Source organism: Trachurus japonicus, chromosome 15 (genome assembly GCF_045865225.1).
Source record: "Trachurus japonicus isolate A0001 chromosome 15, Traja_1.0".
NCBI lineage: Eukaryota > Metazoa > Chordata > Actinopteri > Carangiformes > Carangidae > Trachurus > Trachurus japonicus.
In genome coordinates, this window is record NC_140921.1 from 13,630,947 (window position 1) to 13,658,698 (window position 27,752).

General features: G+C 39.8%; 1 protein-coding gene across 4 annotated transcripts in view; it reads right to left on the reverse strand.

The window, feature by feature from the left end:
• Positions 1-1,675: 1,675 nt before the first annotated feature.
• The window catches only part of ryr2b (ryanodine receptor 2b (cardiac)), a 65,314-nt gene continuing 39,237 nt past the window's right edge, over positions 1,676-27,752 (reverse strand). For 2 of the 4 annotated variants that reach the window (XM_085799775.1, XM_085799773.1), the window contains exons 57-94: positions 27,404-27,534; positions 26,942-27,262; positions 26,597-26,834; positions 26,214-26,301; positions 26,021-26,107; positions 25,729-25,890; positions 25,475-25,537; positions 24,402-24,530; positions 23,483-23,595; positions 22,244-22,340; positions 21,381-21,511; positions 20,520-20,574; positions 19,866-19,934; positions 19,568-19,667; positions 19,244-19,323; positions 18,512-18,588; positions 18,282-18,355; positions 17,900-17,980; positions 17,541-17,629; positions 17,202-17,330; positions 16,930-17,034; positions 16,744-16,825; positions 15,368-16,659; positions 15,090-15,160; positions 14,653-14,797; positions 14,427-14,513; positions 13,625-13,831; positions 13,275-13,405; positions 13,019-13,061; positions 10,883-11,019; positions 9,997-10,057; positions 9,476-9,622; positions 9,114-9,248; positions 7,864-8,020; positions 7,607-7,671; positions 5,940-6,040; positions 4,648-4,699; positions 1,676-3,744 (exon numbers count right to left, since the gene is read on the reverse strand). In XM_085799775.1, coding sequence (XP_085655901.1) covers positions 3,649-3,744; positions 4,648-4,699; positions 5,940-6,040; positions 7,607-7,671; positions 7,864-8,020; positions 9,114-9,248; positions 9,476-9,622; positions 9,997-10,057; positions 10,883-11,019; positions 13,019-13,061; positions 13,275-13,405; positions 13,625-13,831; positions 14,427-14,513; positions 14,653-14,797; positions 15,090-15,160; positions 15,368-16,659; positions 16,744-16,825; positions 16,930-17,034; positions 17,202-17,330; positions 17,541-17,629; positions 17,900-17,980; positions 18,282-18,355; positions 18,512-18,588; positions 19,244-19,323; positions 19,568-19,667; positions 19,866-19,934; positions 20,520-20,574; positions 21,381-21,511; positions 22,244-22,340; positions 23,483-23,595; positions 24,402-24,530; positions 25,475-25,537; positions 25,729-25,890; positions 26,021-26,107; positions 26,214-26,301; positions 26,597-26,834; positions 26,942-27,262; positions 27,404-27,534 — 5,428 coding nt within the window. In that variant the 3' untranslated portion in view covers positions 1,676-3,648. The remainder of the gene's footprint in view (positions 3,745-4,647; positions 4,700-5,939; positions 6,041-7,606; positions 7,672-7,863; positions 8,021-9,113; positions 9,249-9,475; positions 9,623-9,996; positions 10,058-10,882; positions 11,020-13,018; positions 13,062-13,274; positions 13,406-13,624; positions 13,832-14,426; positions 14,514-14,652; positions 14,798-15,089; positions 15,161-15,367; positions 16,660-16,743; positions 16,826-16,929; positions 17,035-17,201; positions 17,331-17,540; positions 17,630-17,899; positions 17,981-18,281; positions 18,356-18,511; positions 18,589-19,243; positions 19,324-19,567; positions 19,668-19,865; positions 19,935-20,519; positions 20,575-21,380; positions 21,512-22,243; positions 22,341-23,482; positions 23,596-24,401; positions 24,531-25,474; positions 25,538-25,728; positions 25,891-26,020; positions 26,108-26,213; positions 26,302-26,596; positions 26,835-26,941; positions 27,263-27,403; positions 27,535-27,752) is intronic. The other 2 variants (XM_085799774.1, XM_085799776.1) reach the window with 2 other exon arrangements.

Here is a 27,752-nt window from a genome sequence, read left to right on the forward strand (position 1 = left end):
TTCATGCCAGAAAAGCTCTGCGCTTTTTGTGTAGATAAAAGGCCAACACTTACTCTGTAGGGTGGCAGATAAAAACGGCAAAGGCAGTAGTAGCAGTGACCTTGGGAAGCAATACCTCAGCATTTTGTACGACACATTCCCTTTGCAGGTGTTAACATGGTTCATATTATGCAGATATGGTAACTTGAGTAAAACTGCAGCTGGGGTTTCTATTAATTTGTGACATTTAAATTTGATTGACCTTTATCAGGTTGGACTAAAATACTCCAAAATGCCATTAGGACTTGCTTAGTCTGGATTCTGTTTTGGGTTTTCTCCATCAAGGCAGCAATTGCCATTGTGAAAAGGAAATGGCTTTTCCTTGTGCATGTGAAAGGAATCTCGGAGGAGTATACTCAAGTGTTTCATATCAGCTATTTGGCTGGTGTGTTGGGAGCTTGTGACTAAAGGAAGCTGCAGGCAGTGATGAGCTGACTTCATTGTCCTGCTCACACATCAGCCGACATCATAGAAGAAGCTGATTGTCCAGCCAGAGACACTTATCAGCTGTGATGTGAGTTCATCCCCTGCTTTACAGTTTAAACCAAAGGTCATGTCACATAAGCCCTTAGACAACACAGACCTGATCAGTGTCACATAGCTACCGTGCTGCTATATTAATGTTCATACTTGGAGCATGCAGTGTAAATTCCACCAAGATTTGCTCCTTAGACTAAACTACATCCAGACCTTCTGGCCTCTGCATTATTCAACCACAGGATGGAAAGACAATGAAGACTAGAGGGGGAAGTTTGGCGGCTACAAATGAACATCCATCTTATCCAGTCTATCTTTTAATCCAGCGGATGCTGCAATTATGCTCTGAACAGTCAGTATATTTAATTTGGGTGTTTTTGGTGGAGTCAGGTGACCGGCTTCGACTATGCGGTGTTGTAATAATTCAGCTGGTGGAAGACTACTCCTGAAATCGTACCCTGTGTCTCCTGCAGATCTGTGGTGTGAGAGAACTGCAGGAAGGGTTTTAGATGTCTGTGGGTTTGATGTTATGACAATATGATTGATTTTTATACACACTGGGAACGGATACATTTCCAAATGAAATAGGCTTTTGATGAGAGGTTTTTCCCCATTCCTCTGCCCCTGGACCACGGCTAATGTGGCAACTGATCAGCTACATTTTCTGTCTCTGGTAGTTTAGGAGCTGGCGGCTATGATCCTATGAATCTTCAGCAGGAATGTGATCTTCACTATCTGTACATGTAGATGTAGATAGCAGTAAGAGATGTGAATTGAGAAAAATGTTTATGATGCTGTGCACAGCATCTTAGATGTGCATTTCTGCAATAATGATATTTTGTTTAGCCTCCAATGTGATGCACGATGACCATGAAATGGTCAAAAATAATGAGGAAATACACTAATACTCAGGTTCACTATACATGCAATCCAAGTAATTCAGTAACTCTACCACTATCACTACATAGTAGCTATAAATTAATTTGATGTTTGGCATCATTACAGTAGCACCTGGCCCTTTTTCCACAGCAGGACTTTAACTTCCCCAAAAACCACTGTAGTAAAAGTATTATCTTTTCAGGTCACAATCAGGTAAAAGTAACAAATTATTTCAAATTTTATCATAAAAATGAAATATTACATCAGAATATCGTTGATAATTGTGGTGTTTCTGATTTGGAACTTTTTAGAGCTGAGTTTCTCAGAAAATGTGCAAACTGACACAATCCAGTCAGACTCCTCTCAGGCTCTAATAGAGGAGAGTGAAAACAGGTCTCTGATTGCTAGAATTCATGCTGAACAAATAATCATACACCATGCTGAAATGGCATACAGAAATCAGAGGTCATGTAAAATGATTCCATTACTGATGCCTGATGACATTTTTCTCTAAATTACCAACAATCCCGCAGGAACGAGATGGATACCCTCCCTGCTCGACAAAGTGACCTGCATCTAGTTCTGTGTACAATGACGACGTGTTTACTGCAGGTTTACATGAGGTCAAAATCACAAATCACAAAACACTAGTACATTTGTGCTGTGGAAAACAACATGTAACATTAAATGTAATAAAAGTAAAGTAAACAAGTCAGAGCATTTCAAACAACGATATCCCAAGTTACTATTTATTCTTTGAGAGTGTAAAACTCGGCTCCTCTGCTTTGTCAGCACTGTGTGGTTGTAGATTGATCAGAATTGATCAAGAGTGGCCTGGAAATATGAGAACAGGCCACGGCCAGTAACATATCTTTTTTCCCACACAACTCTGCGCACTCGATTGAAGAGAATATGGAAGTATTGAATAAATCCATTCAGACCCTGGAGGACATTTTCTTGCATTGATGAACAGCCCCTTGAGTCATAACATGAAGCTAACTGACAAAATACGTTTTTAGGGCTTTTAAATCCTATTTCACATCCATAATGTAGATTAATGATTTAATCAAAGCACTGCTCAAGCTCAATGGTGACAATTAAAACCACCATAGACCTTTAAATTGAGGAAAGTGCAGTAGTTAAGTGCCCTAGTTTTTACCAATTCAAACAGAAGCAATTTATATTCTGTTGAGCCTGGTTTTAATTACAGCATTAGCCACATAGCAAAACTGCTTATTAATAATTCTGTTTATGCAAAGAATATAATCCAAAACTCGTTAAAAAGCAAGCTACCTCATCTTTTACCAGAAAATATTTTTTCCTGGCCCTTCAGTAAATTACTGTATGGTCATATGCTTACAAGTCATAACTCAAAAGCAACATGAGTATCAGTGTTCGACCTTCGCATAATGAGGACAGTATCTGCAGGTGGCCCACGTTTGTCATCATGCTGCTAAGCTTTGTGCACACGTGCTCACTCAGTGCAACTTCTTAATAGTTTAACAAAGCTCGACACGCTCTTTCAGCCATTAAGTTAAACCCAGGGAGTCTCCAGAGATTTTCCTGATCATCAGAGACCATGATCCACTTCCTTGGTAATGTTTTGACCTGTGCATTGGGAGACCTCCTGGCATGTCCCCAAGTGGCTACTAATGAGGAAGGGGAAAGAGCCGAAGAAGAGGGAGGGCAGAGTGAAGGAAGGGAGGGAGGGAACGAGAAGCAAGGACAGGAGGAGGATCCTGGAGAGATGAGCACAACAGACAAGGAGACAGAGCCTCAACAAACAGAGAAGAGGAGGGTAAAAGGAACAAATGCCAGAGGGAGAGTGTTTATCTGGATGTCACACGGGGGGAAAGGGATGGGAGGCTCGGATTAGACAGACAAATCATGTCATTCACAAAACAGACGCTTTACAGAGACACATGGAGCCAGTAATGTGAATTTGGATTGCCGGCTTTAACTGCTTCAGATAATGATGCATGAAACAGTAAACTGTCACATTACTCTGAATGCCTTTGTTATGGATTGAAAGGCAGCACATTAATTTTGCATAATTTAATCAATACCATTTAGAAAAACTTGTGTGAATAAATATTAAGTATACTTTCAGGGAAAAATCACTCCAAAGTTTAAAGTTAAAACAGTGCAAACACATAAAATTCAAGGTAATTTGGTGAGCCCAGGGGCATCAATTAACATGGCTTCTGTGTGATGACATTATCGAGGCAAGTTTTAGATCTCTCAGATTTCCTTTCATCCCAGTTGATCCTCATATTGCTTACGGAAACAGTCTCCCACAGGAAAGAATTCCCAGCAACGCTCCTGGTACATTTTCCACACATAGGATTCCTGGCAAAGTCAACAGAGCGGTAATAAATCTTTAACTCATTAACAACGCAACGCTTGTTCATTCTAAGATGGTGAGCTCACTGGACACTGAGTAAAATAACACTGTCCACAGAGAACACATACTTAAATTTTACGTCTTGTTTGTCTGGATCAGTGCAGAAACATTTTCTGCGTTCCACCTCGCAGCTCCCTCATTAATCTACACCTAAGGAAAATACCTCGCTGAAAGAACACACTCAGACGAATCCCAGGACCCATCTCAATTTGAAAATAGCACCCAATTGTGCAAAATGTTACGGGCTGATTAAAAAAATGAAAAATTTCTTCCCTCTATCAGCTCTGCAGCATCACATCCAAGATGCATGCTGTGCTGCAAAGATAAATCCAAATCATCCTACAAAATGAGAGTGGATTGATCTGTTTTTATATTACACTGCAGTATTTAGAATTAAACACAGCTATTCTAACACACGGATTTAAGCACAGAAAAATGTCAGACAGGGACACTGAGGAAAAGATATTTAAACACATAAACTAAAAATATTTAGGCAGAGTTAATGCTCTCCTCTTTCACCTATGTAACAGCTATGCTAAAGTGAAAAGATTAGTGAAGTAAAATACTTTCCCATTTCACTCTCTTTAAATTTATAGCCCCAGTACTGCAGTGGCTTAAAAAAGAAAAACTGAGGGGTATGCCTGCGTGTGTATTATCATAAAACGTGCCTGCCAGCGCTGATATGGCTTTTGAGGGACAATGTGAATACAGATTCTGTCTTAGCTGAAAAGGTTACACTACAGCTTTGTCACTGCCGCAGCAAATGCTGGAAATAATAGGTTACTGAGACCTGGAAGTGTATATTAGGGAATGTGAGATTTGGCAAATGCAGTAGATAACTATTATACCTGTCCTGTGTGTTCAGTTTCATCCTTATTAATAAGGTACATCAGGAAAAATCTGCAAGGATACAAAAGAGGGATTCATATAGCAACAAACTCGGCTTTGATAGGTAGACATGAGCATGCAGGCAGAAAGTTGTAGGATGCATGCACAAGTCCAAAGATACTGTAGTAGTGATTATGGAAGACTTGTTAATTCAAGTGGAAAAAATATGTTTTGATATGACAACCAGGTCAAATGTTTGTTTTAATGTCTAAAATCCTTGATGGCTGGCTCACAACAAAGTAAGTAAATTTATTACATCAGCAGACCTCAGTCTGTTAGTCAGGGGATGCAAACACTTCTATTCGGCTCCTTCATAATTAGGTTCAATGAGTTCTTAGCATTGGCAAATATTGACCTGGCAACAGTGCACAATGCACCAACACCTTCCAAATAACAGTTTTTAACAATCCCCATTGCAGAGGGGTTCATTAACACACTGATCGATTGTGCTCTGTTCATGTGGTTTGACTTGAAGGCAAAAACACATCGAAACCATCTTAAACTTTGATATAATCCTCAAGTTGGCATGTTATTTTTTACACATGACCAACAAGGGCAATTCTTTTCCACTTTCAGTGCCTTAATCCCTGTATAAATAGTTTTATTGCCATTTCATCCTCCTGCAATGAACCAATGTTCTTGTCTGAGCTTTGTTTTAGCTTGCATCCTATTTTTGTGTGTATTGTCCAGTCAATGTGGTGTGTCTGGACTGTGTTATATTGTTTGGAAGTGAAGCGGCTCGCTGATAAAGAGCAGTATGGATGCTACAAGATGTGTTGGAATCCTCCTCATGTCTGTGTGTGTCTGAGTTCACATAGTGGTAGAGGCAACAGAGCAAAGCACTGGATTTTTGTCTTCTCAGTTTTTGGCCATACACACCTGTTATTCAGACTGTGGGTTGCGCAGCTTCTTCCCTGATTGTCATTATTCACAGTGAGATGACGCACATATTAGTAAAAAAAATTAATATATTGATTAAAAAACATGTGCTGGTTAATTAAACAAGACAGTGTTTTGAATCAGAGAGTTGAGTCATACTGTATCAAAGTTTGGAGGTGTTTGTTATTTTTTGGGTTTTCTCTTTTTGTTTCTCATAAAGATTTAGTGATGGAGGAACATGCAGAATATTTACACACCACTACATTTGTGAGAGATAACACGACAAATGCCAGTGTTTTCAGTGATAACATCAAGTTGTGTGTTTTAGTATTTGCAGAATGAGACAATGAATCATGAGATCAAATCAACTCACAGATAGTTGGCCAAGTTGTGCTCCTGCAGCGTGTGAGTCTCAAAGCCATGAGGGACCGTATCAAAGTATTCACTTCCTATTCCACATATGAAACATTTGGTCTGCGGGAGGAGAGGAATAGGACATGTAATTATTCATGAAACAGGTTCAGACAGGCTGTATGTTCTAAAACTGAAGAAAATAACATAAAAGTCCAAAACTAAAGAGGCGTCCGGTCTTGAGGTTTGGATTTTCTGCTTAGTTAGTTTTTTTGTTTCAGTGCTCTGTGACTCAAACAATGTATTTAGTCCACTAGCATGAAAATATGAAGCCTTTTAACTTTTTTATAAAAGCATTCAAAGGATGCCCACAAGAGGAAAAAGACTGTAAATAACAGCAAATTAAGACCAGTATTCCAGGACAGAGGAACACATTTGCTGAGGATGTGCATCGTTTTGTGGCTGCTAAACAGACAAATTACCTCTGTCCATGGTTTTGTGCTGGTACAGCGACGGGAAAAGAAGCTCCACTGAAAACTGTGGTTTCTGGTTGCATGCAATATTTATGGAGACAAATCATGGATGGATGGAAGTAGCAGCCGAATCTGATTTATTATTACTGACTGCAGCACAGCAAACAGTATCTAAAGTTGTCTAAGCTTTAGAGAGGAGCAGGTGTGTAAAAAAAAAAAAAATCTGCCTGCACTGTTAAATTTCTTGAGACACACACATTGTGGGAAAGAGACTATAAGGACTTTCTGAATGACAACTGTGCATTCAGTGACATCACATCCGTGTCAGGTCCTCTCTGCTGCCTTGTGTCCTCGGTGGGTTACCCTTTCGTTATCTGCCTGTGGCTCTGGCACCTTCCAACTCGTTTCTCTCTTTCTAGTACAAACTCCACCTGTTACCTGACCACACAACGTCTCTTTTAACCTTACTTGTCCTGCCTGGAGTGATGGATTTATTATGCTTTTTTTATACCTCTTGTTGCCCTTAGACACATACAGTACAATACTGGATAGATCCAGTGTGGCTACCTGATCCACACACACAGAGAAACCCCATAAACATTTGTAGCAGCAGATCTATCAGTATACACACAAGTGAGACAAGCAGTAGACAAAAGGCAGTAAGGGATGTGCGTTTAATCAAAAATGTACTTGCTATGCTAATTACTTTTTTAAATGTCTTTAAATACCAGGGATTTGTTTTTCTCAGACTGAACTTTTTGAAATTATTGCCCACTAATTATCCAGGAGAAAAGGCTAATGGACTCATTTCATTTAGGCCAATAGTACCAAGATTCCTGTGACAGGAGCTCCCACAACAACCGAGTCTACGTGATTTATTTAATGTTGTGCACACACGGTCAACTCTTCACACACATTTCAATTACTCCAGACCTCAGTCTCCCTTAGCTACAGACCTCGAGTGAACCTGCTGTTTAATCAGCACGGTTACATCAGCCGTACAAAGATACAAAGGACTCACAGCACATTCAGAAAGTGCACAGACTCCTTTGCTTTTTCACATTTCATGCCGTAGCCATTCCATGTCCCTAGGTCCTAGGTCCTAAAACTGTTGAATGACATATATAAGAAGTGCTCTTGTCAGTGTTAAAATGTGTGTGCGCGTACAGGGGGAGAGTGTTTTGGTGAGTGTTTGTGACAAAGTGTCAAATCTCACCTCCATATCCTCTTTCACCTGTTCCTGCTGGTCACGAAGTTCCCCAAAGGCATCAATGATCAAACCTGAAAAAAACAGGACACGATTTAGTGTGTGTGTCTGTTTGAACACTGTGTTTGAATGACGGGTGTCAGTGAAAATTATGGAGATGCACAGACACTTCAACAAGTCATTAAAAATGGCAATTTGGGACTTTTCATTTTATGAACTTCCTCATTTGACCTTTACCTGCAAAGCAAATGCAATGTGTGACTCACCCTGGATGATGGCCAGGAGAATGATGATGACAAAGAAGAAAAACGTGATGTCGAAGAGGATGCGTTCGACCTCAAAGTCATCTCCAGCAGGGTCCTCGATCTCATCACCAATGCCCCCGCCCGCTCGCACCCCCACATACATGTGGAACATGTAGCACTGAAAGAAATGATATTTTCTTTTATTGTATTGTGTGAATTCCACTTGAGGTAAGAGGAGAAAAGTGTAGCTTGCATCTAGGAAGAACAAGAATATTGTGTCTCTGCACTCCAATATGTTGAACATTGAAGCTGCTGAAAGAAAATGAGAATTTATTTAATGCATTTTTATACCTTCCTCCATGTTGAATTGCTTTTGGGGATATTTAAAACTTTCAAACAGGCAGCATTTTTACACAATTTCACAGAAGAGTGGAGGGTTTTTTAATCAATATTCTTCGCCTCAGACAGTGTTTCCCCACAAAGGGTTTATGTAGAAGTGTGAGGCAAGAAGAATTAACAAGTTGTCTAGCAAGGACTGCACGGCGCTTTTAAGTGCCAAGGATGATATTTTCCTCAAGGAACCTGAACAAACACAAAATAAAAACTGATGGGTAAACTTTCAAGGAACACTCTGAATTTGAAGGCGGCACTTCTTTCATAAAAAGTTCAAAAGCAGAACAGCAGAGTGAGTGGTTTTCTGCTTATCTTTGGATTCATTGTATCATACCACATTGTCTAAACAATTGTTGTTGTGGTGTCATAATGATGGGCAAAGGATTGAAAATGACTGTTGCTAAAGTGCTACTGAAAGTCAAGCACAAACAATAACATACTGAGTCTGACTGTGGATTTAGTGTAATAGTCCCTGTCTTCTATAATAGTGGGTTTTTATTCAAATGCTATCGCTGCTCATTCGTCTGCTCATGTGAGTGACAGTAAAGTCCACATTCGAATAGAGCAGATGGTGTGGCGTTAATGTTGCGAATGGCCAAACAAAGAGCTCTGCCGAGGCTTGAAGGGCTGTATTCTATCCATGTGTCCATCATTTTATGGAAAAGCAGTGGAAGACAAGAAGCTGCTCTCACTTCGACAATGGGGATCACAGTTAGAGTCCGCCTCTACCCACCTCAATCTGAGCAGCTAGGAAATGAGGTGTGTGGCCGTGTTTGTGTTAGAAAGATAAACATAGGGAGATAAAGAGGATAGATAGAAGTATTTATTTATGTGGAGAGCACACTTCTGTGTATGTCTCAATATGCACTTCAACTCACAGTCAGCATGTCGTTGCACTTCATGTCTCGGGTGTCCTTGTCCTCACTTTTGTTGTAAAACTTCCTGAAGAAGTTGAAGGCCACCACAGTGTAGAGATACACCACAACAGCCAACAGGCCGACAGTCAGGACCAACTGAGAGACACACACATAATTACAAAAGGATAGACAGAGGCAGATGGGCTTTAATACACTTCTTCATCTTAGAAAACCCCCAATATAACCCTACAGCGTGAAAGCAAACATCACATGCATGCGAGCTGCACCTTTGAACACATATTGAGACAGATGGAAACAGAATGAAAGACAGACTGTTCTCCCCCTCCGCCCACCCCCAACCACACACTGACACACTGACGCACCTGTTTCCCATTGTGTGTGACAGAGGAGAGGATGGTACGAAGTGTCTTAAAGCCCATGGCAATGTCCAAAAGATGGGCAGCAAAGAAGAAGTTGTTATAATGACCAAGGACCGACATGAGCATGTACCAGGCCAAGTACAAAAAGGACTGCAAGCACAAACACAAGGACATACACACATAAAACCACCAGGCAATATAGATTACCAGGGCAGAGGGACAAATGTGTATTTTAGATAAGGCAGAATCACAGGATATTACCACCATTACTTCTGCAGCGTATGTCATTGTATCAGACAAAATCTTAGCACAGTAGAACGAGAGATTAACCAAATTAGAAATAAGTCATAAAACATGAGACGTTCTCTACACACACACACTGCTCAGTCATATTATATGATCTGTGAACATGAATTGCAGGAAGTAACACCTTTATCTTGACTTTACAGGAACACAATGGCACACACACACACACAAACAAACCAGGTAAAAAGCCATAAAATCGGACACACAGCCAAACTTACATTGTCAGTGAACACAACCCCTAGTTTCCAGACCTGGTACTTCATGTCAATGGAGTTGAATCTAAAAAAAATTGGAAAAAATAGCATTATCACAGATACATGACGGCAAGAGCCAGAAAAATAAGGTCAAAATGTCCATGGCTAAAATCAGACCCTTGCTGCTACAGTGTCTTTTCTAAGACAGCCCATCTGTTATGTGACTTCATCTCAGAATGTCCTGTTCCCCCCTCAAGTACAACACAATGTTCTAGGACCTTCTTTTGTGCGGCCACAACAACACACAAGTAACATGTACAATACATCCACACAAACATGTATGCGCATTATGGCTGAGATGGCTATTTATAACGGCATAGGTTATTCATAATCAATCACATGTCATGTTATTGCAAAGTGTTACCAACAACAACAGCTGGACATTAAACAGCAAATAAGCCCCATGTTGTTAATGTTCATTTAGGAGTCACATTCACCTCTGTGGGAAAATCCATTGGAGAAAGAGCTGCATTGATTTTCTTATTTGAGCATTGTTCTCTTTCAATAACAGGTTGGCTCAATGTAAACATACCAGCATCCATCATGTATAGAGAGATTCACATCGCTATCGTCACTGCGAGCTGCTTTTACACGCAGTCTAATATTCAGCTGCAGTCTACTTTCCCTGTCAAAGGCCACGGTCATTTATTATTTATGAAACAAACACAATTGTTGATTATTTGAATATCTTGTTCTGTGGTGCGTTATGCCTCCATGCATTAAAAAAAATAGAGAAAACACATATCAAATGCTGCACAATTTAATAATCCACATTTTTTAATTTATTTTTTTTAAACACAATGCAGGGAGAGTTGTACTTGGACATGTTTTTAATAGTTCATCTACTCACAGAGCACCCCAGGCTGCCTCTCTCTTGAGCCACTTTCTTCCTCGTCTGTCAGAGCTGAAGTCTAAAGCAGCTTGGTCCAGACCCAGGAGTTCACTGATCTTCTCACAGCCATAAAACTCACCATACTTATCCATCACCTGGCAGGGCAAGAGGAGAGAGGTTTACATAGTGACTGAAAAACAGTTTCTTCAGCGTCTTTCCATCTGAATGAAGAATGACAGGGGACTGGCTGAATTCTTCTGTACAGGCTCATAATGAGATGGCGGCTTAGTTCAGCTGACAAGATGATGCTGTGGCTTATAATACAGCAAAACAACACCTCACCTGTGTTACCAAAACATGTTTTTTTAGAGAAGCCATGGCGGTTATACCCCACGTGGTAGAACTGTGGTTTGTAAATGACTGCTATAAATATGGATACTGCTTATACAGTACTGATTTAAGCTTATATTTTACTCTTTACTTTCCTGCAAAAAAGTTTATGTACAGTGAACCTTGGCCAGTAAATATGCATTTCATTTCATTTACTCATGAGACAGACGCAGAGTTTCTTCTTATTGCACTGCCACGGCTCTCAGAAACTTTATGTCATTTGATTTATCAACTTAAAACGAGAGCCAACCAAGGCCTGGTTTTATTGCAGACCCATTCTGTTATTATAAACATAAGCACTTCAGCGTGTTCTAAGCAATAGCTACAGACTCAAAACTCAAAAGTGGATTAACAAAAGCACTTCAAGGCATTATACCATCTATTTTACTGCAGGCTCTTAAAATGATGCAATACAGAGTATTAAATGTAATGTGGCAGCGCTAAACTTGCTTTATATAGACAATGTGGCCACCCCTGTGGTAAAAACAAGAAAGGCTGAAACCCAATGTGGAAGAACCTAAACATGCACAGCATTTAATACAAATAAATAAATCAATAGCTCCATGGAGCTCATTCAAAAAGTGCCAGCTTGTCTCAATTACAATCAAATCGAGAAAGTTAGTACATTTCTTTTATTATAGGCTAAATAGCCACTTTCATTTCTTTTAATGGGGGCATTTGCTGAAATAAAAATGATTCTACTTTAACAATATTATGGCTTACAGAGAACATATTTGTGAAATCTATTGGGGAAAGACTTATTGTCCTACTTGAGCCCCCCTCAGGCGACCTGCACTTTTTCCAATATTCTTTCTGAGCAGTAAAAACAAGGCTTCAAAAGATCCCTTCATACTACAAGCTCCATCACAGTTCCACCAAATCAAAGGCATATTTCTATTATTTATCTGCAAAGCCTAGAACAATATGCAACAGAAACAACAGAAAGTGTGTATTTTATTTAATAATATCATTTGGAAGTTGAAGCTAAGAGTCTATAAACACTTTATATAATTTTGCATGAGTTTAAATGTATGTTTCCCTGACATCTTAGCACATCAGTTTTGGTGAAAGAAAGACAAAACTCAAAACTGAGTGAGGGAGAACTATTTTAGACATAGAAACCAAAGAGATATTTGACATGGTACTGTAAAGGTGATGGATTTGTAAAGTTACCGCTGAAAACTTTAACCAGGGTTAAATTAAACATGGACTTTTACTCAACTTACAATACCTTTTGTATGGAATGCATGTTGCATCAAAGCCTCTTGTCAGACACATACATATTCCACTGTAAGATCATGAATTGTGTGTATATAGTTTATTTCACAAGCACACAGTTACATGGACTATAAATGTTAAAATATGAGTTTACATTAGTTTGTCATATTTATTTAAGCAGTGTAAGTCACCAAGACTAAACACTTTTAAAATGCCTTCAAAGCATTTTGAGGCTATAGCTGCCTCCATTTTGACATATAATGTAACCATGGTTACAAGTCCCGTTTTAATTTCATCTCCCCTCATAACATGTGAGGTAATCTGAATGAGGAAGCTGGAGGTGTTGCACTGTCTCCGGAGACAATTAAATGGTTATGTTACTCGATAGGGGAATAATTACACCTGCCATGAAATGCTTCATTAAATTTCAGTTAGCTTCTTAATGTAGTGTCACCCACTGAAATATGCATATGATTACAACCACACATACAGTAAGCACATTTAAAATAGGATGTGTAGCATTTTGAATTTTTCTGAAGCTCTTACCTTCCTTTTTACAAATTTATCCCAGTAATTACTTGGAAATGATCTGAAAAGATACAGGCATATTACAGAAATTAAAAAATGTGAAACCTGAAACATCAATAAACGAGAGTACATTTCTGCACTGTTGATAGACTGACTATAGATGGATAGACATAGATACAAACGGTGACTTTAAAGAACTTGAAACTAAAAGTATATTCATTCGACGTGTGTTATGATGTAAGCACAGTAGTTAATCATGTGACTGTGAACATACGGTGTGTTAAGGACCAGCCGGTCCCATTGCCCTTTGATGTCCTCCTCAGGGGGCTGCTCTGTCACATAGAGCCCGTCAAACTCCAGCCTTCGTGCCACTTCCTTCTCCCGTTTGAAGATCACCAATGGTACCTGCCATTCAAAGTCAGTGAAATAATTATTTGTCTCCTGTAATCAGCACATACGTGTTAAGTTTGCAAATTTTTTTCAGATATTTCAGAGTAGCTGCGTGGGTCATGGTCAGTGTAGCTGTAAATACATTCATAGTAAACATGATGGGAAGACGAAAATTCAAGTATATGGAATGTGTTCATTATTCATCTTAAGAAGTACACGGTCAAGGCAGTGTACCTTGAGGCAGTAATAACCAATGATACAACAGAAGGAGATGATTGTATGTGCTATGGCGAGGAAGCGCAGGGACGGCTCCATGTATCCACTGCTCTCCTCCAGCACAAAATAAACTCTGCTCTCATCGTCATCGTCGTCCTCGGCAGCAGAGTCTACAACAGATGTTATCACTTCTTCTTCTTCTTGTGATGCAGGCAGTGATGCCACCTGGGAGGACAGGAAGAGGCCAAAAGAAAGAGTGACTTCACCAAAGACAAATAATATTGCAGTACTTTTAAAATAGTACAAACACTGTTATATTGCATATTGCAACAACGGCACAATGGCAAAAAAAATCACATATAGTTACATGTGGATCACCTCCTGTAATCTACTTTTAATATATTATTTGCAGCATGGTTACATAGGATTTAGCAAATTAGAGCAGCATGTTTATGATTCACCAATACAACAGCCTTTTAAAGATGAGTAATTTCATTCTTTTGAGTGAGTGGCCACTACCGTAGATTAAAGAAATATGACAAATTTGCACTCAGGGAAGAAGTACTGACGTAAAAACAATAGCAATACCACAAATTTTACTACTTTACAGTAGAACCAATACATTATATTACTGTTTTATTTTGAGTGACACATTCTTCTGTCAGCACTTCACTGGTTTGGGGTAATCACATCTAACATGCAATATAGTGAAGCTGGAGCATAAAATATGTATTCATTTATTCAATTACATCACATTAGTAAATAAACTGGATTCTTTTCCAAATTTGTTTTAAATTACCTCTTTCACAAGCACACTCACCTTGTAGAAGAGGAGGATGAAGTTGATTGCAAAGGCCACAAACAGAGCCAGCAAGCGGATGTTATAAAAGGTCCTTGCAAAGTAGTTCTGGAGAAGAAAAAAAAAAAGGCAAAACATTCAGGCGTCTTTTTTCTAAACATATTTGTGCCAAGTGTGCATCCTCGTCTGTTTTGGATGTACATATTCATAAGTCCACCAGCATGTGTTGAGTGTGCGTGTACATTACCAGCAGACTCTTGTTACAAGTGCTTATCGTCTCCCAGAGGGCAGAGTGTTGGCTCTCCGGTTCACCCGACTTATTAGAGCCTCTCTCGGCTCTCCATCCTGCCTCTGTTTTCTCATTCCCAGTTTTCTCTTCAGGTTCCATCACTCTGCAAACAGTTCAAAAACAAACAGAGGAAAGGACAATGTGTTATTTTGACATGGGAACATCAGAGATGGTGAACTCACACTTCTACTTAGAACCTCAACTTATTACCTGCGTGCTTCATTTTACAATATTTACGTATTATTTTTAGATCCATCATGTAGAATCATCACTACCAAGTGCACAACAGTCATTATATTTCCTACCTCACATGGCTCATTAGCTGATATTAACATCGTTATGAGGAAGTTAAACAATCCCTCTGGGGGGATTTAAGGTGAAAGGAAGAGACTCACTTCTCATTAGCGATATCAGGCATGTTCCCATCTTCTGCTTTTTCCTCGGTGTCAGTCTGGGTCTTGAACTGCTGTCGGCAAAATTCATGAGAAATCAAAGATTAATATAAAATACCAGTAGTGTAATATCAAGGCAGCACAATTAAGAAAATGGCTGTCCAAAAATAAATATGACACACATCTAACAAATAAAACAGCACTGAAGATACATTTACATGTAATAGATGTAAACTCATAAATAATATGATAACAAATAATATATCATATGTAATACAAACCGTCCTCTGATGCTTCTCAGCGAAATCAGTGGTGGCAGTTGTTCTGGAGGTTGTGTTGAACAGGTCGGTCAGACTTGCAGTGAGGTTCTGTGTGATAAGTCTGTACTGACCTCCCGCTTTCTTCACTTTGAGGCCGAATATGTCTGATATTACATCCACCTCCCTGGGGGAGGTCACAGCTGCCACCTGCCCCATCTCCCTCAATTCTCTCTGGGAAGAAAAAGTGGCAGAGTACTTCCTGAGACGATCCACACCACTTGGCACCCCCGTGACCTCATCCAGAGTCGGCTCAAGGATACCACCGAGCAAATCTGATATCTTCATCTTTTTGGCTCCCTCAATGAGCCCACCATTGACAAAGGCTACGTACAGCACATATAGGATGCTGTGAATTACAACACAAATGCAGTGGACCAGAGCCATTAAAATGAATCTCAGGAAGAAAAGAGCCAGCATGAGCATATCCTTCAGAGTCATCTTCATTAATGTCTTGAGGTTTTTCACAGACAGCAGAGATGTCAGCAGGAGCCACCAGTGATATATGAAAAATGTTCCATTTTTGTCCAGGCCATCTTCACTGCTGCTCTTTTCATCTTCTTCTTTTGCAGCGCACCTCTCTCCACTATCAGAGTCAGATATCTGGGCTGCAAGCTGCATCTCAAAGATGGTGTCCTCGCAGAAATTGACAAACATCTCCATTTTCTCCTTCTCTCCACCCTCGTTCACAACATCAAATATGAACTGCGTCTTTGACTCTTTAACCTGTGGCTTCTCCCACTGTGTGCGGCTGGCCTCACTGATCTCAAAGTAGACACGCTCAATGCGCTTCCCACAGCCAAGGATCTCAATGCGTCCTAAATAGGGTCTGAAGTAAGTCAAGACACACTCCGCCGGTTCCAAGAAGGCTCTTAGTCTTGAATCGTTGGGCATGTGCTCGGACAAATTGGTCAGAAGCACAGCAATGCTGAAGCCGATGTCTTTGGCCGGCTCATGGAAGCGATCCACAAATGCCTCGTAATCCACTATTTCACTTTTGTCTGTCTCCATGCAGGAGAGGAGGAAATTCATTTCAGCTTGAGAGAAACGCTTGCAACTTTCCATGGCTTTATGAAAGTCCTTTCTGGATATGCAGCCCTTACGTTCAGGGTCATACTCTCTGAACACATCTGAGGAGGTAAGGTCTTTGAGTTTGAGGAACATGTCAAAAAATCTGAGGATCATCTCCACATTGCCTGACGATTCCACCAACATGTCAACCATCTGCTTTCCAATTGTACCGTTGACGACATTGCCTGTAAGGAAGAGAAAGGAGCAGAGAAATATAGATCTGGACACTGAACCCGAATTGCAAACAGCAGGATATTTGAAAACCTCACCTTCTAACATGGAAAGCAAAAACACCACCATGTCCTTTTGTAAATCCATCAGCTTTTTCAAAAGCTCAATTTGCCTTGAATCCTGTATTTAAGGAAACACATAGAGTATTATATTTTATGCTCATTATGCTATACATTTTTGAACTTACATTTTATAGTTGTGATGAGCAAATTAACATACTATACCTGAGAGAGCTTCATCTGCATATGGGCAAAAACATGAAGGAAACCCACTACAGCATCCCACAGGCGACTGTGAGCTAGACTCTCTTGGTTTCCAACACAGGGGCCCTGGATGATACAACGATACTGTGAGCTGCCTCATTTTGACAAATGCATTTTAACAAGTAGATACTGTATATAGATATTCAAACAAACAGCCAGAGGGCAGATTGATAAATGCATAGGAGCGCACACACACACCCTATGAAACTATAACTTGCAATGGACTGGCTGACCTGTATATACTCAGTGAGCGTGTTGAAGACCTGTTTGGCCACTTCGATGGCCTTGGAGAAGTTGTGTTGGCCGTGTATATCAATCACATCCTTCCCTGAGTAATACCAGTAGAAGTCGCTGATCGATTCCTGCAGTGTAACAAAGCAAAATATTTGTGGTTCACTGAAGAGAGAATAACTTGTTTTCACACAGTAGCCCAGGAAAAGCTGACAATGGTCATCCAACCGTCCTGCGTTCAGAACGTTTCTGATCAATAACTGAAGGAGCCATTTACTAGTTCTGCTTGGTGTGTTAGTCCAGCTTCACAAAGGGAAACCTCTCATTGCCTGTGCACTTACCTGCACTCGTAGTAAATAGTCCACAGTGGATATAATGATGTTGACAGTGGTGTTGTTGCCTGACTGTGTCCTCAAATAATTCTGGAAATCTAACAGATAAAAATAAAGTATAAGCATGTTGGAATACAATGTGCAAAGACCATTACAATGTATTTCATTCTGTGGGGATAATTAAACAATGGACATCCACTAAAACAAAGCCAGTGTGTGCTAGGCTCTTATTATCATAATTTCTAAATGCCACAGCTGTTTTTTTCCCCCGCACTTATTTGTTGCAACACCTGCCCTTTATCCCATGGACATACATATACTTAATGTGAATACTGTCTATATGTGGAAACAACATAGGGCATAATAACCTGAGTTGTGCCCTTCACAGAGCAGCTGTAGAAACCGGAATAGGTCACAGGTTACGTCTTTGTCAAGCATTACCTTGTCTCCTGGGGGGAAAAAAAGATTTTCAGAAAAGGGCAAGAAATAAAAGGTATGAAGTGCAAGGAATAGTGCAATACTGTGGTAAAGGTACAAGAGTATGAATGAGAGAGAGAGAGAAATCAGGTCACAGGGGAGTGAGGGGAGACAGCTGTTCATAATATTCAAGACTGAGAAAGGCAGAAAAATAACAGAAATCCTGAGTGTGAATTTAGAGCATGTTCATGGGCAGGGATCTCACAGCTGGCTCCTCTGCTATGACATGGCTGCACAGAAATGGATTTTTTTATTTCCATATGAATACAGTACCTGAGCTCTCGTCCATGGCCATGCCTAATCCTTCTGCTTTGTTCTGCCTCTCAAATGCATTTAGATCCAGAACACTGGGAGGAAGAAAACCACACACATACACACTCAAAGGGATCAGGAAAGCTTCTGCACTCTTACCATTTTTTTTTATCAATCAGTATCTGAAGCCTGCCAACCTTTTTGCGATATTTGACAGATCTTGACAGAGGATTTTCCCTCCTTTCACTCACCTACATGACCGCATGAGTCCAGCCATGCTCTGAAAGAAGCCTACATCTCGCTTCTCGCTCAGATAATCCAGCATTTTCTATCAAATAAAGGCATCAAAGACAAGGTCTGACAAATGGAGGATGATATCATCTGAAGGTATGATTAGCTTAAAATGAGTTCATTTTTTCTCAAGGCACTGTGTTCATGAGAAGACACAAAATATGAAAGTGATGTGCTCTGAAGAGAGGAGAGCGGAAGACACTGAACAAGAGGGCTTCAATTTAGACAAAAACACGACTGCAGGAAGTCTCAAAGTCCATCGAATTAATTGGAGCTCTGTAGTGAGTCACCATACCATCCTTTTTAATGAAGTTGTTACAACAGTAGCCTACATTTTTATGGTTTTAACGGTTTTAACTTATCAATATCATTTTCAATACTTTAACATTACATTAATTTTTAGATTTTAAGTTTTTCAATCTAATACACCTGCTGCCAAACACCGTCTTCTTTCCTAGTGTCAGTAAATCAACCGCTTATCTAAGAAACCTTTATTGGCTCCACACTGAGGAAATTAGCTTGAAACTTTCTCTGATCTGTGATGATATTAAGCATCTTTTTTTTTTCATGATATTAAAACCTTAAACTCCTGCCTGAGATGGAGACATCGGCACTGTTAGTTTGAACTCTTTTAGGGATCCCAAATATAAAACATTGTATAGTTTTAGTGAGACAACAATGCAGTACTGTACCTGCTGAACCGTGGCATTCCCTCCGTTGAGAAGAGCAATACCCAGCTTCAGTGTAGGGGCAATCATGGAGCCCATGGCCCCTGATGGGATTTGAAATTGATCACAATCATCAGATGTACTGTATCGTACAAACTCAAAAGAATAACAATATGACTGCAACAAATCACGGTGCACATCTGAAGGAAGGGCTGAAGCACACTAAATGGCTCATCTAACAGAATGTTTTTTATCCTTCTTCATCTTCACGTTAATTGAATCCCAAAGAAAAGCGTCACTCTAATTTCAGTGCTTGTTTACAAGTGGCCCACCTGAGACTTTTCCTACCTTTGCTGGCGCTGATAGTTTGCAGGACCATCTCAGAAGCTCCACGAAGGTGCAGCCTGGCCTGTTGGTACAGCAGCTTCTGTTTCTCCATCTCCTTCTCCTGAGCCACACAAAGGCCAAATCATGTTTTAGGACATATACTTATCTAATACAATTTTTATGCTTTTTAAAGCATAAAAAATGTTATTGTACTGCTGGAAAAAAATATGCCATTCATAATTAAGGTAAACTAAAAGGAAAACAAGGTAAAAGGAAACATCAAACATGATATTTTGAAAGTGGGAGCCCATTCACTCACCTCAAAGCTTTTCACCTCCTGTTCATCATCATCATCGTCATCGTCATCCTCCTCTTCTCTGTGGCAGCTCTGAAGCAGAGATACAATGCAAGGTGGGGATGAAAAGGTAGAAAACACCAAAAATAACAACAGGCAATAAATATGCAAAATTCACAAATCCATTTTCCTGGTTTTTGACATGCACTTTGTATTATTATTATTAGTATGCTTGATGTGATATACACCAAGACATGAAAGCAAAAAAAGATATAAGGAATAAAAAGTTGTATTATAAAACAAATGAAAAATAAAAACTGAAGGTACATGATTTGGGTATTTTATTGTTTTTACTGTACTGTGGGTGTTGGTAACCGGCCCTCAACCCAAACTGAACGACCTTGTGTATACAAATGTTGTTCTTTTTTATCATGCATCTTGCCCCTCTGGCAATGAACAGTTCTCTGGCCCCCAGAAACAGAAACACTTATTTAATACAATATTAGCACACTTTTCTAGTGTAAGTAATAAGTACGTGTTTTAGAGTAGTAATAATAACAGCATACACATAACAAGCAGTCAAGTCAATCAAGTAATGCATGATTTGCATTATTTCGTGCATGGTTTTGAACACAGATTTAGATACTAGCGATCAGAACATTATTTCCGTTCCATTACCTTGGCCATAATAGCAGCGTAGGATGTATAGAGACTGTCTGACTTTCCAAGCTCGCTGTGAATCATATGGACAGACGCATTCAAGAAATCATTGGTTAGTGACAGGGTGTCAGTCAATCTGTACGTGATCCTCGACGGATCTATTCACAGTGCTTAAATGTGATTCCCTTGACTGCATAATTGAATGCACCGCCGGCATCCTAAAACACCCCAAGGCCATGTGTGGATCTGGACTGTGACCATTTTACTCACATGTCTGCACAGTGGTATTGAACATTTTTATTGAACACACCGGTACACCTTGCTGATTTGATTCACGTCTTTGCAGCGGCACAAGTGGGAGTGCTCCCCTGACAGTAATGCATTTACAGTGCTGTGGAGCAAAACTCCTTAATGTTATGATCTCAGATGTGTGAGCATACAGAGTGTGGCACATATGGTATGTGTGTCTTTGAAGGAATATCACTGGAAAATCAAAGAGACACCTCAGTGGGACTGACAGACTAGATCATGGAAGAAAACGTATGTGTTTGTCTTTCAAGTGGTAATACTCTACAAGAAAGTAATGAAGGTGTATAACCTTCCTAACAATATAACTCTACAGAAATACTGTGATATTACGAGATCTTTGATTTGAAAAGTATCTATGACAAAATACAATAATTGCTTCTGCAGGATGAACATTTCATAGATTTCAGACTTTCTAAAAACAATGGCCACAGAAGTGAGACAAAAAAAGAAAGAAAATCATGCTGACCAATCCCCTATTGATTTTTCTTGGTGATGGGTAATAAAAGTAGAATGGGTTTTTACTGCATGTGATCTTATACAAGGAATACACACACACACACAGATACACACCTCATTTCTGTCAGGGCGCTTCGACTGAAGAGTGTAATGAGCTGCAGGAGGGGATCGATTGCTTTGGTACCTTCTCCCACATCCTTTTCCTCCCCTCTGTCTCCTCCACACAGCTCCATCACTCCTCCCCTCTGCAGCCCAGACAGACAGATTAAAGCGGGAAATGTGTGCTCTTAAATAATGCCACACACTGACCATTCGCAAACCCCTGTGGGTCGACTTAAGTTTACACACTGCTGGATTTCTCTCGCGCACTACACACACACACACAGTGTACATACCAAGTTTGTACGCAGTGCAGACAAAATTTAACAAATACGCATGGAATTCTTTCTATATATACAAGAACCGTAAAGGTCTGGCTGTTTCAACCTTTCAAATAAATTTCAAATGTTTAAAGTGTTTACACATGTTGTGCAGGCATGTTGACACTAGGCCAATCCTGTCTAAATTCTTAATACTGCTAAATTACTACATGAAGTAGCCATGATGAATGTAGTAGTTCCACAAAATTAAGTGTACTCAAGGAGGTCACTATGCATTTTTATATATATATTAATGAAAACTTTAGTTGAAAAAGTGGTGGTGAGTCTCAAATTTGGTATAATGGCTGTCAAAGAGCATACTGTACCAACTGTAATGTTGGTATATAGTGTGAGTTTGGTGCAGCAAAGCTGATCAAATATTACATTTGTATTCATCCTAGAGGATATGCTGCCCAAAAAGCTTTACTAAGAAGCAAGAAAATGCCTGTGCAGCTAATTAGCTGTTGCACAATTAACATAATCTACAGCAATGGCTATTTGAGGTAAATTTCACATTTATTGGATTATTGATTAAATATGGCTTCCTGTTTCACTCACAGCTAGATCCTCCACGAGCTTCTCCTCAAAGCTGTGGTCTTCAGTTGATATCCAAGATTTATTATAGCCTTGGAGGAACAGGTTGACAGCTCTGTGCCTTGGGGTGGGGAAAGAGAGGGGGGAGAAAACAAGAAATTTACATTTATTCCATTTGCATCACACAAATGCAAATAAGATATTGAAAAACACAGTGCAAGTAATACAAGTAATATGCTATGAAAAAAAAAGCTCAGATTAGACCCTATTATTACTCATTCATCAAGGTCTCCTGTTCCTATGCAAGGTGATAATTGTTACATCCACCAGAGAGGACAGAGCAGGACACTACAGCTATAATTCACATACACAAACACCAAAATAATATTCATAAATCACCGACAAACGACACGGAGCCACAGGGTTTTAATATGCTAATTGATTTGCTCCCATTGGACCTGATATGACTGTGACTGATAGCCTCGTTAGGGTTTACATTACCTCTCCATCACAGTTGTGTCTCTGTACAATGTAGAGCTGCCATTTAGACAACTGAATAGGGTTGTACTGTTTCAGTGCTACTGTACGATTTGATGCAGCATCCTCACTGGTTCTTTCTCTCAACTGAATGAATAAAAGCTTAGCCAAAGAAACAAATTCAACAGACTATAATGAAATAATAATTTTCCCTCCTCGTTTTCAAAATAAAACCAGAACGGCAGGTTGTTTTGAAAAACAGTTAAAAGCTCATTACTACTGTATGGGTTGTTTATTTTGATCATGTGCTTAAAGGTCCAGTGTGTAATAATTGGCAAGGTTTATTGGCAAAATCTGAATATACTACCCATGAATGTATTTGTATGAATGTATAATCGCTATAAAATAAAATTTGTTTGGTTTTCGAAGCCTTGCTATTCTTCTTGTATATATACACAGTATACATAGAGCAAGGGTCTTGCTTTAGAGACTGTCGCCATCTTGCACCACCATGTTTGTACGGCAGCCTGAATGGAAAATCCAACCTGTCAGAGAGCACATTTAGCGAGTTTCGGGTTCATAAATAAACTAACAAAGACGAAGCTGAAGGAAAGGAGTTATCCTACATATCCATGTATGTTCATATGTTTGTATGTAAACTTCTATGTGTATGTGTGTTGCGTATTCTGTACATGAAGCATTAACAGTGTGCGTTTTGAAAAGTGCTATATAAATAAGCAATCCAATAATTAATACAGGAACAAATCATACATCACGTGTTTGTACCTGGGTAGGTTGTAGAGGGGAGCCATCCTCAGGCAGGCAACTACTGCTCGTTTCCTCTGTTTAGATAGGACCTTGTGCCATGCTGGTTTTTTACTTCTGTGTGGGTGTTCCACCTGAGCCCGAAACCAAATAGAGATAATGAAACAAGATAATGAACCCACAATGATCTGTTCTGTTTCACTAAGCTCACTGTATTCTGGGAAACTAATTAACTCACACCTCAACATCAAAGTTTGAATTAAGGACTTGAGTGATTTTCTTCACCAGCAGACTTAATTTTCTTAAGAAGTAATGTTTTTTAGTTTTTTTTTATGTTTTTGGAATAAAAACACAGTTTTTCTTGTCTCATTAGCTCCCAGGCTGGTTAATATCAAACATGTGAAGTGAAAATGCAAGCTAGTGTTAACAACAGTTCTTGGAAATAAATTCAACATTTAACATAAGCATAACATTCCTTGCTGTACTACACGTACAGGGAAATATAGAGTAAAGAGAAATAAGGAACAGAGGAATAAAAACATGTCATTCATGCTTACTGGATGCAAACTTCTAACTTCTTTCAGTTTCAGGGAATACTTATCACCCTCCACCATCGTGGACCAAAAGCCCTTTTTCCCTTTTTACAGCAGATACTGTGATTTGTCATTATAGGCTGAGAACAGGTGTTGCTAAAAACATTTTCAATGGCTCCTTTATGTTCCAGCGAGCTATGACAGTGAGCCGGCATGCACGACACCAGGACCCTGAAACCAAAATAGCTTAAATGGAATTTAGTCATTTATACCTGCACTCTTCCTACATGTCAAAAATAAAGGTCTTATAAAAAGGCCAAGTAAAGAAAGGTCCATTGCAGACTGTTGGTGGAAATAACATTTCTGAAAGATTTATTGGTAGTTTTGACTCAGCTTTAAAAGCTCACCTGGTCCAGGTGATAAAGAACCTGAGCTATTTCCACAATCCTGTCGACAGTCCTTTGGGTATCAGTGGTGGTCCCTTGCTGGCTCATGTGTTCAGCATAATGGGGCTCCTGCTTCCAGCAACTTGATGCCTGTAAAAAAAAACAGAGGACATTTATTTATTTTCTTCCCAAGGTAGAAAGGCAGCTGGAGAGGTCCTCAATCCGGCATAATAAGGTTTGTAGTGTTAACAAAGGAGAATCGGCAGCTCAGAGTGTGCACTTTTAACAGAATAAAACACATGAAAGGATGAGCTTGGCTGGAAATGCGACTGCTAACACTCTTCATTAAGGAATCAAGTCCTGAATCTTGCTTTCTCTTTTCTGCTTGAATTCTGTTTGAATTCAACAACAAAGACTCAGTGCTGTGTGTCCTAACACCTAACAAGGGATGGATGAAGGCCTGCACAAACAACATTATCAAAGTTCTGTTTAAAAAGTTTGTTGATGCAAATGACAAAGCAGAATTTATTTTTTCCCCTCATCACTGTCTTATGAATAAACATGTCTGTCACTGGCGCGTGAATAAACAAATAATGCATGCATATTTTGTACAGTATGGTGAATATGCCATATTGATGTCTCTGGTGAACAATGAGTCATTGATGAAGATCATTTAAAAAAAAAACTGCTTTGGATGCTACAAGAGCATTCTTCAGTTTAATTTACCACACACACTTGCTGCCTTCCACAAATTAAAACTCACATGTACTCAGGCATGTCAATGAATATGCAGAATGTTGGCAGAATGTTGAAAAGATACGCACTTCAATTATACTCTGAAAACTGTGCAGAACAGGAGTTTATACAATTTATTCAATATTCGCTTTTGCTTGACGTTCATTCAGTATATTTCAACCATGTCATTCAATGAATTTACCTTTTCCAATGTTTTGAAATATTACAATTAGAATCGCTTTAAGTATTCTGTGTGAACCAAAAAGAAACAAAACCTCACTAAATATGTTGAAATTCATCCAACACTTTTCATTCTGCACAAATGTTCACAATACAAAATAGTCGACAGCTTTGATTACCTGATTCCGAAGTTGTATAAGGCCATGGAAAACATGCTCTCGAACCTCATTTTCTGTGTTTCTCTATAAAAAGCAAACAATAGCAAGCATTAAATATACAGTATGAACAGCAGATATATTCTCAAATATCGTCTTCTGCTTCTCCATCATGCAACAATGCAGATTATCAAATATGCTGATTAAACTCTCATGCAAAAGGTTTTATGATCATGGGGACGGCATTAATGCTTGTATTGTTCACATTTCCAACCAACCTGAGTGAAGCAGGTCTTAGCCAGCATGATAAGACTTTGGTCATTTGGAAAACAAACCCTCAGTCCCACAGCGAGCAGTCTCTTCATTGAAGCCACAATGAGAGACGTGTGCATGGAATAGCGATCGCCTTTCCTCTTCATCCTCCTCTTCTCGTGGTTGAACTGAGCATTCAAAAGACATAAAATAACTTTGAGGACAGTTGTGTTTTCTGCAATTACCATATAACTACTACTAGTTCTTGCACACCTGTACACGTTTAATGTCATAATGTCAGTTTATAAACATGCTAACCTTGGACATTTTGTCGGTGTTGACCAAGAACGCCAAGTTGTTGATTTCATTTTGGACCACATAGTTCTGTTCTTCCCATTTGAAATTCTGTCAAAGCAAAGGCACGTGGGAAATGATTCATAGGATACAATATCCACCTGGAGAGTATAAACATAACACAAAATAAAAACACAATTATATGTGTCATCCTCACATGAGATTTGGCCCAGAATATAAAGACCTCTGCCACCATGCTGAACAGCTGCTCAGCCTCAGGGTTGGACTCTTTCAACCAGCTGGCTCTGAGACAAAACAGCACAAAAAACACCCCATTATCACCAGAATTTATTGTTAAGCCTTCCATAAATATGCCTGGAAAAAAAAATACTACAGTACAAATTTCAATGGAAAAATTGGCATTCAAGGGGTTTCTGAAGGACATACTGTAGGATGCCAGATGATGATAGTTTAATATAAAACACAATAAAAGTGTCATTTTCATCGAGTGTATCAATGCTTCAAGTTACTCCTGGAGCTTTTGGCCACAGAAAATAAGCTTGCTTCCCCACATCTAAGCTCTGTGGCAGCATGCCTTACCGATTATTGTCCACAAATGGGATGAGGAGTGGATAGAAGGCATAAAGGTCTCGCACCAGCACAGTGAACTTCTCCTGTATCTGCAACTCTGCTTCAGAGTTACAACACCCCTCTGCCTTCAACTGCTCCTCCTCCGCCAGCACACATTCTGCCCTCTTCTTTAACTTCTCCATCAGTGGCAGGAAGTGGCTCTTTAGCAGCTCAGAGTGGGCTTTAAATATAATTGGCTGAGAAAAAACTGAAAGACATGACGGACAACTGTTAATAGAGGAAAATGGGAGAATAAAAAGGCATGACTGACATGGAATAAAGAAATGAATCCATAAAACAATCACTGCATTGTACCTGCTAGTTGTTTCATCCAGTCACCCTGGCTAGCACCCACATGGTTGTGGATGATACGCAGGATGTGTCCAAATAGGTCGCTAGCATGCTGAGGAATGACGGAGCTGCAGACTGGGTTGGCTGACTGGCCCTCAGGGCCCCAGTGCCACCAACGGGACATGTAGCTGCACAGCATGGGCAAGGTGACCTCCGTGACATGGATGTAGTGGGCCTGGCGAGCTCCAGCGCCAGCACCTGCCAACTCCTCCACTTCCCCGAGAGCCCGTTCCAGAGAAGGCAGGAGGGGACATATGTCCTCCACCTGATCTGGCAGCCCCAGGTCTAACAGACACAGATATGGAAAATAAGACTGAGAAAGCCGGGGACTGAGATGTGGGGGTGGTTGAAGGCTGTTCATGACTCGAGTAATAAAAATATCAGTGTGTATTTCAGTGTGTTTAATGCAGTGTGTTTATTTATTACCCTCTCTCTCAGCAGCGCTCTGGGTGTTGTAAATGGAATAAGGGTTGTTTTGGTTAAGGGCTGGCTCCAGGAAACATACAGGGAAAGCTCCAGTCAGGGCTGCCAGGCAAGAGCCTGCTGCTGGCCTTTGCCTGAACAGATATGCGCTGTTAGTCAGGCTCATGTTTAAGCCCTAAGGTCTACGTTTTATCAAGCGCTTCACAGAAGGCTTGTAAATGTACAATTACCCGTCAGTTAGCTTCATTCGTCAGTGCCAAACCTGTTTGCCTGATGTTGATTTATTTTTCTCTATCCTATCCTATCAGTTACTTGTAATGGACAACAATAATGTAAAACCAATCAACATGGA